Genomic DNA, 11,021 nt, shown 5'->3' on the forward strand with positions numbered 1-11,021 from the left:
TTATTATTATTGATATAAGCATTGTTGTTGTTGTTGTTGTTTTTACCCAGTGTATGGCATGCATATCAACAAAAATAAATAAATAAGGCATTTTGTTATATTAAAATATTACCTGTCTTAACAGCACTTGGCATTATGTTGCCCAGAGTAACAGTCTAGAAAACAATATTTTTCACCATTTTATTTGGGTTCATTACCATGAGTGACCATGTTTATTTTGTAATAGATGTAATAGATTTGCATAGATGTTCATCTCTGTAGCTGAAATATATTCTGTTATTAATAGTTGTAAATTTTCTACTCTTATTTTATTAGTAAAGTTAAGACATATACAGTATTGCACAGGATGTAACCAAAGAGGTTAAATTACATGAAAATCCTCCTTGAACAAAAAACATGTTGCAGCCTCACTAATTTGTCTGGCATAAATCAAAAAAAATTATAAATTAAGGAAAAAAGTTACTACGTATATATTTTTTTCCTTTTTTAAGATTAGATATAATAAGGACTTTCTGTATTTAACTATTTGTTTTTTAATGTTTTTGTGTTACTAAGTTTTACATTACTAAAACAATTCCTCATGCTTCGATGATTTTGAATAGTTTATTTTGACAAAAACCTAATCTCAGATTACTTCATAATGTAACACATATAGTGGCATAATTTTAAAGTACTTTGGCTGTATTTGCAGAGTGAGTTGCAGTATCCTGAACATCCTGTCTGTTTCTCTATTGTCCAGACTGTGAGAGTCATTTCAAGGGTGTCAGATTGTACGTGGGCTATCCTGTTCTACGGTAGATTTTTTTTCCACTCTGTCCTCTTCTGAATACAGCCCCTCCCTTATCTTCAGTATCACATTAACAAGCCATCCACTCAGTGAATACCAAACAGTCATTACTTGCGTGTGTGTGTAAGAAAGTGAAAAAGTTTGAGATAATACGTATTAATTACAGGCTCCATCTGAAGAGCGCTAATGAATGCTAGTAGCCGTTCAAATGAGCTAATGACACAGCAGCTCATTTACAGACAGAATCGCACAGAGTTGCTTGGAGATTCATATCTTTTCTCCTTTGAGTGGAATGTTCGAAGCCATTCTTTGGATTGCACATCCACTTGTATTGTTCCTTCACCATGGTGAGCTCCAAGGTAAAGGTGTGCACATTACTTTAGCAAAGTAATGTGGCGTCCTCAGTGATAAATTAAAAATCTAATAAATATTTAGCATAGGGACAAAATGCATGCGCAGAATTAGATGTTTTATGTAAAAAAATACATTTTTGTGGAACAGTGTTTAGTGTTCGTTAACTGAAATCGTGACAAAACCACATGAATGTTGAGTAGATTAAAATGTGAAGAGAATGGACCATACAACACCAGTTACTGGAGTGAACGCTAGTTTAATGCTGTCTGTCCAGGCAGGAAACCAATGCTGAATGCAAACTGGAAGTCCTGGTCCATTAACACACGGGTCTTCAGTGCCTGGTACGCCCACTACAGGCCTACGGCTGAATCACAGACACTCTGAACAGCAATGCTCTCCTAATGTTTATTATAAACTGTTTTATTATGTGTTGTCATGATGTTTCAGGCATGTATCTAAACCTATTTTAATCAAGACACAACAATAGTCAAACAATAGATTATAAGAATCAATACTTAAAAAGGAAAACTATGAATATGGTGTGGTGCTTCTAAAATCAGTTTCTAAATGACTAAATACATTTCTTCACTGGGCTCAAGAACATATAGTTTTTAATMCTGAAAGCATGTTTTTCTTATTAAGCTTGTTATCTCCAAATACATAAAAACAACCACTGGTCTTGAACTACTGTGGCATTTCATGTAGATACAGTTCATCATGCCCTATACTTACACGCTGTAAGGATAGAAAGCAAAGAATGTGGAGGTCACCTGCTTCCAAGGCAGAAACTTTCTTTTAATCATCAAACTAAGTGCAGGAAAAATATAATAATAATAAAAATATATAAAAGTAGTCATCACTTTTCTTCTTTTAGAGCCTGACTTCCTTTTATTATGACTCTATCTGTCCAGGTTCTTGTCCATGCCATCACAGAGCACGTGGAAGATGCGGGGGTCCACTCTGGGGATGCAACCCTGATGCTTCCAACCCAAACCATCAGCCAGGGAGCTCTAGAGAAGGTCAGCTAAGTCACATGAATTTTTAAAAAAAGTTTTAAGCATCACTTTCTGTTATTAAGGGTTACATCCAAATAAATGTACCTTATTGTTTTGCGTGGTTTCCCCCTCTTTTTACAAAGGTGTTTCTTAAATTCTTGAGTTATCTTAAGCTGTTATTTTCATAAGTGAATTTGACAAATCCTGTTTGAATTAGGACTCTATGTTTTTCCATTCCATAGATGGTGTATACATTCTGATTACATTAGGCTGTGGTTTTTTTTTAAATTATGTAAAACCTTTAATGTGGTATGAGTCCGAGCTGCTATTTATTGGTGGATAATGTGGCTTCTGATCAGTTCCTTTAAAGAATCTAAGACAGAAAATAAATTAATAAAAATCTGTGCTTTAAGGTTGTTAGGCTGCAGGGAAAGCTTCAGTTCTCTGCATGGTTATCAATATTTTCATTTGTCCCCGACCACTGCAGTTTTAACACTTCACAGCATGCTTGTTAGCTTTACATAATTTTTTAAAATGTTCTTTTAAAGAGCCCTTTGTAAGATCATCACATACTGCCTGTTCAGTTCTTTATGGTGGGAATTAAAAGCTGTGGCTCCAAGGTGGTAAGCATCATTTGTCCTTTTCATATGGTTTCATATGGAACTGGGAAGAAATGATGTTTGGAGCACCTATGAAGAAAATCATTCAATGTGAAAGTTATTGTATAATCCCATCGATTGGATTCCCTCCAAAAGCAGAATGTAATTTAAATTGAGAGTTGTTTATTTATTCCAGTGATCTGAAGTGACTGCATGCAATTGGGTCTTGTCATGATTTAGTGGTACAAACACTTTTCTTGATTCAATCTCTTAGGAAAAGCACAAGGGTTTTTATTTTAACATGATGAAACATTTAGGAACTGCTGGACTGAGACACTGATATTATCAATTCCTACAAAACTGAGACCACAAAAGATGGGCTTTATCTGTTTTTATTTTAGACTTTGCTTACATTGCAGAGCTTGGACAGGAACAAAATACTTTATGATCTCTGCAGTTAACAGTAAATTGTATAGATATTTTGCTTATGGGCTCCATCTGCAATGTGTCAAGAGATAGTATCAGTCTTCATGGTAAGTGCTAACACAAATGGTTTAATGTTTTTTCAATGGAAAAGCAAAATGAAGTTTGAAAATGTAACCATTGATGGACAATCAAAATATGTTTTGTGTTTTAGATAATTTTTGGACTATTGAGTGCACCTGAACATAAGCCACACCCACTAAACACAACAAATAAATAAAATTGTACATATAATACAGTCTACACTTGTCTATAAAAAGCTGGTGTCCACACTGTGACATGAGCTATTTGCACAGAAAGATGTAACACACTGGGGCACCTCCAGTATTTTATCGGAGGGAACGTACAAAACCATCACAGCACCTGACCACAACTCCAACACGCATCATGCATGTGGCGCTAAAAAACCAGCACAATGCACCTGGCCTGATCCACATAAACACAGGCTAAAAATGCACAATGTGAGTGGAACATAAAAACAACAAATGTCACATGTCAGTGCCACACAATCATGATTASTCAAATTCCAAAAAGTCAAATAAAGAAAATTAAAAACAAAAACACTGGCAAATGTTATTTAGTGGCTGCAATTTGCAACCATTAGAGAAGGCCTCCTTATTTCTGTCTCCTCCAGTACAGTAAGATGAGGGAGTAGAAAAAGGTAGAGATGCAGCATCAGCTGTCAATCACAACGCGCCACCGCAAACATGTCAAAAAATAAGTTAATTAAAACAGGGTAAAAAAAAAAAATTTGATTTATGGACAGTGTAATGGAAGTTATGTCAAAGAAATGAAAATGCAGCAAAACAAAGACTGGGAAATGGGTGAGGTCAGTGACAATTATTATTATTATTATTATTATTATTATTATTATTATTATTATTATTATTATTTTTTAAGTGGAACACAGTGTGAAACAACACTAAAGTAAAAGTGATTCATATATGAAACTCACAGCTCAGAAAGCTGCCTATCAATTGATTGACACATTTTGATCAAACTCAAAGATAACTGCCAGACTGATTAGTCAGTAACCAGGTTGGCCTACTATCAAAATATGATCTCTTCTGATTGTATGTGGTGCATTTTTACAAAATAACTCCCTCTAGAAACAGCTTTGCCAAACAAAACTTCAGTTAAGAAGAATTTTTTAAAAGAAGAGTTTATCTGTGTTAGTCAGCCACAAAAGAGTTATGAAAAGAGACACTGCATACCCAATTGTGCTTTTTCCTTAACAATTTACACATAAAGCCTTTGAAATTGAAACTCACTAAGCCTGGCAAACCTCTGCATCTGTGGCCTACCTTATTCATTGCTGCAGTTTTTGTTCAAACACCATCCAAGGCCACTTTAATTGAAAAGTTGGGTCTGGCCACTTCAAGTAATAGTGAATTAAACACTCCAAGCTACAATGGCAATGATCCTCCAAGGACCAGTGACCATTTACCACCCATTGCGTTTTATAAGTCCTGCAGTTTTAGACATAAAACCAACTTTTCATATCAATCTCTTTGGGTCATTATCTGTCCACTGTGTTCTTGTGCATCTCATTATGCTTAGAGCACTGCTGACATTACCAACTCTGTGTTCATTGGGTGTTAGGCCAGCAGTATTACAAATCCTGCAAAATTATTATGGTTTTGGTAATTCCATAAAAAAACCCTGATTAGTCACCAATCAATAAAGGAATTACATCAGTTGTGTTACTATTCGTTTACCATTTGAATAGCATAGCTTAGTGTTTTTTGCTATTTTTACTCATTTAGGAGTCTACTCACTCCTCATTTCTTGTGAGGCATTTAAAGAACTGTGATATAATMTACAGCTGCTGAGGCAGAGACATGTATTTGTCACATGGAACAATAACAAAAACACCACACTATTCCACAGTGTATCATACTATTCCATACTGTCCTGCCTTATGAAACTTTGACAGGCAGCCTAATATTTATTCTAAGTTTATGTTCTTTTTTATTGCTTTCAGGTTAAAGTCGCCACYCGGAAAATTGCCCAAGCGTTTGAAATTTCAGGACCCTTTAATACTCAATTTCTGGTAAAAGGCAATGATGTCATGGTAGGTACTATATCCCTGTGCATGACTGAATAACATATTGTTTTTTTTAAACTCCGGATTGAATCAAATGCTATTTACTTTTAACTTAAACTCCCTTCATGTTCAGAATGATTTTTGCAGACGGTTAGATTTAATGATGAGCGATGCTTTCSTTTTTGACGTTCAAGCTACAGTGCACAATCTCGAAAACATATGTTTCTGTCCATTGCTCCAATCAAAAACTYTACATTGTTTATGGATCTGCACCTGTTAACTCATGTGCAAGTTTAGAATAATCTGATAAAAAATGTGTTTGTGTTATGTAACCTTTTAGGTGATAGAGTGTAATCTGCGGGCATCGCGATCCTTCCCTTTTGTCTCAAAAACAATTGGTGTGGACTTTATCAACGTGGCAACCAAAGTGATGGTGGGCGAGCCTTTGGATGAGTCTAGCCTTCCGTCACTAGAGAAGCCAATCATTCCTGTAGATTACGTGGGAATTAAGGTAAGAAAAAATATTCAAATAAAAACAATGTTACTGTTTAAAAGGAAACAAACTTATTGTGGTTGTTATAAGAGAAAGATGACTTTTTTGATGCAAAAACATACATTATATCATGTCAGAAATTAAGGCTAATACCAAAAACTTGCTTGTGCTCAAAATTGAAAATAGCATACACTGTGCAATTTTGCTAAAATAATAATAATAAAAAAAACCTGTGTTTATAGAAAAATATCCTTTTCTAAATTTCCTTCTTATGGTACTGAAATTCCTTTGCTGATGATAAAAGGTGAGCTCTGCAGTTTCAGGTCAAGTTTTCGTAATATCCTTGTTGATCTGTTTTCTTTTCAAACAGACAGTGAAGCATGACTTAAAGCTTCTGTGTTCAATCAAAACACCATGTTTCTGCTCCTCTAGTCAGTCCAAATGTCTGTCCTATTTTTTTCTTTGGCTAGCACCAAGACCCAGCTGGTCATCGAGTGTCCCTGTCGGGAGCCAAGTTGACGTTTTCTCTGCCACACTGTCTTTGCAGTGAGCCARGGTGGTTTTTTAGTCAGCCTCGTGTGCTCATCTTCAGCAAGTGCCCCTTCAATTGTCCTACGTGACTCTTCTTTGGGCTTAAGTGGTTTCATTTAAAGGGCAGAAGCCATGTCCGCACATATCAACCACAACACTTCTCATAATGGTCAAAGTGTTGCTGTGTTAAAGAAAAAAAAAACACTGAAAGGAGCTGTCTTCTTACATTGCTTTTTAATGGCTGTTTTTCAACACAATGAAATATTCGATTGTGTCAAGTTTACGCTTCACAAAGTTTGATGATTTTGTTTTGACTATGAAACTCCATTTTTAGGCCACATTTTCCAAAAAAACATTAACAAGTGCTCCACTGCAGTGACTTTATTCATAATTTATCACCAAGTTACTTTTTTGTTAATATAAGGATTTAGCAAAGTAATGGTTCTAACCAGTAAACAACTATGATTTCCTATGTGTTGAAATCTTAGCATTTTGACTTTGGATGTTGCAACAGCTCAAACGCTTAAAAAAAGTAGCTCTCAGAAATYTTTCTTCTCCCAATGAAAGGACGAATACAATAGCGAGTTCAAAGGTAATAACTGCCTGGTGCATAAAATAGACTTTAATGTTTCTTTAAAGGTCTATATTAAGTTTCTCTTTGAACTGCTTTAAACTTGGTACACTACAAAGAATGGTTGGAAAATGACAACATACATGTACCTTAATGGGTAGTCTCATTTCCTCTAATACAGCTTCTGTTTGATCAAATAAAAAGGAAAGCAATTACGACTTCATCCCTCTGCACAAGTCTGATGAGAAAAGTAGTAGGTACATTTCTCTCGCCAACTTACTTCTTAACTTGAGTGTGAGATATATTATGTGTCCCTGGCTGCTCTGAAGCTTTTTTTTTCCTTCAGAAATTATTTTTCACTCCAATTACAACAAAGCTGTTGTAACAATAGTTGTAGTTTGGAACCAATCATCCAGGTATAATCCCCCACTCTTCCCCACCACCTAAAGTTTTCAATTTCCAGTCTGCACGTTGGTGTGGAATATTAATAGGAGCTCAGAAATCTCCAGACGTCTGACTAAAGAGGCTTCCAGGGTTTAAACCTGGTATATGATACATTCATACCCTGACTGATTAGGTCCTTGCCGAAAACCTAGCCACAAAATATTCAGGTTTAACCAGATTGTTCTAGTTTTTTTTTATTACTGTTAAACACGTTATTGCTGCAACAACATCAGGCTGGCACTATAAACACTGTTATGTCTCCATTCTGAGTAGCCTGAAGTGTGTTTGATCAATATTTTATACATCTCAGCCTTCATCCTCTCTGTATCATCTCAAGGCGCAAGTTATTACTGTCCAGAGAGATCATCTTCATTTATCTACTTTATTCCCTCACAGCCGTACTGTTGCTGCCTGTTTTCTTTCACTCTAGCAATGTTTGAAGCATATCAATTTTTTTTCTTTTCCGCTAACAAGTCCCTGTTGTGTAGTTTTTATCTTCTTATACAGTATAAACCCAAAGGATCAGTAACCAGGTTGGATTTATAATACTAAAGCAAGCAGATGGAGCATTCAAGGACAAGAAACCTGATATGTGGGGTTTGTGTTTTTCCAGAAGACAACACTTTCGTCTGTTAAAAAAAAATCTAAAAATTCTGAATGAGTTGTCATTTTTTAAACTATTGTGAGTTGTGCAATGTATAAAAAGGTTGGTCAGGATTGCTTTTCTACGATCACTTAAAAAAATTTAGATGAAAAAAAAGTTACTTTGAGCTACGTTCACACTGCAGGCAAATCCGACCCAAATCCGATTTTTTTGACCCATCTGACCCATATCCGATTTTTTTATGACAGTCTGAACGAGACAGATCCGATTTTTTCAAATCCAACTCAGGCCTTTTTAATTATCTCATACTGAATTGGCTACATACCTGATGTTTTTSGAAGTGACTGCAGTGTGAACGCTCATGTCACATTCCATCCGACTTTTTCATCTGTGAGGTGGGGGTGAAGGATCGATAAGACACTAACCTCAAGTCACGCTGTTTAAATCTATATCTCCATGTGTTTACAGCTCCAAAACACAAGTCCAGTTGATTTGTCTTTTTACTTTTAATTTTCCATGTAGATAGGATGATAAAAACGTCCAGCCTCGGTCGTGGACCTATCTATCGTAAAGTTACTCGGTCGATACTTTATTTCCAGCTCGTTGCTTCATTCCAAAACTAAGATGCTGCACAGGAGCCTCCCGGTCAGAGGCAGGCTCAGATATAAACACCGAACTAAACACGCGTGTCAGATAATTATTTAATCAGCTCTGACTGAACAACAACTTCAGAATCGACGTGCCAAATGCAGCATACATGCTAACTCTGTAAACAAACAGCTGGCTGAATGTGACGTCATGTCTTTTTCTGCACATGCAGGTCACATCACTGCCGTGTAGAGTTCACACTGGAGTCTGATGCAGGTCGCATTTGAAATGTAATGTGAACATTCACACCAAAAAATCAATTTTTTTAATCAGAATTGAGCATTAAAACCTGCAGTGTAAAGGTAGCCATCGTCCAACACACACACCCACATATGACTCTGTGTTCTGGTATAGATGATCTACACAAACCATTCATTTGTCTCTTCTTGGCACAGCATTCATGTGAATCATCACAGAACTGTGTATTTTTAGGTTTTTCCTTATTGAATGTCAGAAGCTTCTTATAAAAATTCATACTTTATTATTATAAGCATTAATGTCAAAATAAATAGTTTTCAGTTGGGATCATTGAGGCCTTTAAATTGGRACAATTTCCCTCTCCAACAAGGTGTGCCTGCAGTGAACAACAATGTTATGTGACTATATCTTTCTGTAGCACATCTGGTGCTTCATGATAAGATTGTTCATTTTGCAAAGCCTCACAATAATCCTCAGGAGAAGGTGGGCAGCATAATATTAGGAGATTAGGAAGTACTGGTTGTAAATATTGGTAGGATGTTGTGGTTAGCTAAAGTTGACCATTGTGATGGTAACAAATATTCAGATCCATGGTCACATAAATGTGTAGGAAGGAAAAGCTATTCTAACATGGATATGGCTTTTCCAAAGACTAGTGTTACATCTCCACCTGTGCTTCTCTTTATTCTAACTGCTTCTTTTCCTCTCTGTTTGTCCATCTATTATGTCCCTTTCACCTCATTACCATAGTTCTGACTGAGAAGAAAATCCTGCAGATTTAGTCAGTGTGAAGGTTAATGTTATTGTGGATGATTTATAAACAATGAATTGTTGCTTATGTCTTTCCATCACTTATGTGTAATTTTATTTGCCTTTAACTCTTTTATTAAAAAGTTCCTGCTCATTGTAATTCCATCAGTACATGCTCCTCTTTCTATTTAATTTTCTTTTTTGGTTTCCTCTCTGTCTGTCTCTGACTCTTTAAACAAAGGCACGATAAGCCATTCGGCTTCCCTGTGTGCTTTCTCTTCATTCCTTCTTACATTAGCATGCTAACATTACATTTACTGATTAGATAGCTGGCTTCAAGGATGAATCTTCCCCAGTGGGCCTTTTCTGTGTGTGTATGTGTGTGTGTGTATGTAAATGGACACTTAAACCACACAACACAGCACCACCTCTTGCTCTCTTCAAGGTAATAAGGGTTGTCTGCGTTATAAATGGAGTATTAAGAATGGCTTCCCAAATGGCACGCCACATTTCTTGCTTTCTCCAACACAATAATGAGATGATAGTGTCATCTATTCATGTTTCTGCACTTCTTTTTTTGTTTTCTTCTTCCAATCGTATCTTTTCATTTCCACAGTTTGATCTGTTCCCCCACTCTTGTGCCTATTCTTGTCTCCAGTCCCCTTCCTTTTCAATCTTTGTTAATTATTCTTTGATTATATTTTTTTCATCTTTTTTCACTTGTTTTGTTCGTGCACTATTTTTCTGCTATTAATGCTTTCACCTTTTCAACTTTCTTCTCTTTCCTGTTCTAATTGTTTCCCCACTTATTCATTTCATTCTGTTTACTTCCTTTTCCTTTTCTGACTCATCCTGATGTTGTTCTATTACTGTAGTCTCCCGTTTGTTACACYTCTGCACACAAACCCATCACACTGCTGAGGGGAAAAAGAGCTTAAAGGTTTACAACTTTACACACCAGTCTCTAATGTGTTAATAAAATAATTCCTCACTCTCCCAGGCACCAATGTTCTCCTGGCCAAGACTGAGGGATGCAGACCCTGTGCTTCGCTGTGAAATGGCTTCCACTGGAGAAGTAAACCCCTTGCAATAATTTATTGCTATTCAACTTTGTATTAACAGATTCATTTTAAACTGCTACAACAAATTAAAATGAATAAATAATGTTTCTCACAGTTTGCATGTGTTATTTGTGTTTTCAGGTAGCTTGTTTTGGACCAAACATTTATTCAGCCTTCCTGAAGGCCATTCTCTCCACAGGCTTTAAGCTGCCACAGAAGGGCATCCTGATTGGGATTCAAGTAAGACTACAGCCCCCTGGAATTTTATTTTCATTCTATTCACTTTTTCTTTTGGTACACTCTGTTCATATAACATGAAATGAAAGCTACATATAATTACACACAACAACATCAAGGCCCAGTGTCAATGTAAATTATATTATGGTCAAAAATAGGAACAACTAGAGGAATTCTTGGATTTTAAAGGGTTAAATAAACCAACTATATATATATATA

At 36.0% G+C, this 11,021-nt stretch overlaps 1 protein-coding gene across 1 annotated transcript in view; it reads left to right on the forward strand.

Annotated features, from left to right (window-relative positions):
• Nucleotides 1-11,021, forward strand: part of cps1 (carbamoyl-phosphate synthase 1, mitochondrial) — a gene marked incomplete in the record, with an annotated part of 42,786 nt that overhangs the window by 27,091 nt on the left and 4,674 nt on the right. The window contains 5 exon segments of the mRNA XM_014011538.1: nt 2,053-2,160; nt 5,203-5,292; nt 5,606-5,776; nt 10,505-10,579; nt 10,707-10,805. Of these exon segments, the coding sequence (XP_013866992.1) occupies nt 2,053-2,160; nt 5,203-5,292; nt 5,606-5,776; nt 10,505-10,579; nt 10,707-10,805 (543 nt within the window).

Source organism: Austrofundulus limnaeus, unplaced genomic scaffold, assembly GCF_001266775.1.
Source record: "Austrofundulus limnaeus strain Quisiro unplaced genomic scaffold, Austrofundulus_limnaeus-1.0 Scaffold81, whole genome shotgun sequence".
NCBI classification, from domain to species: Eukaryota; Metazoa; Chordata; class Actinopteri; order Cyprinodontiformes; family Rivulidae; genus Austrofundulus; species Austrofundulus limnaeus.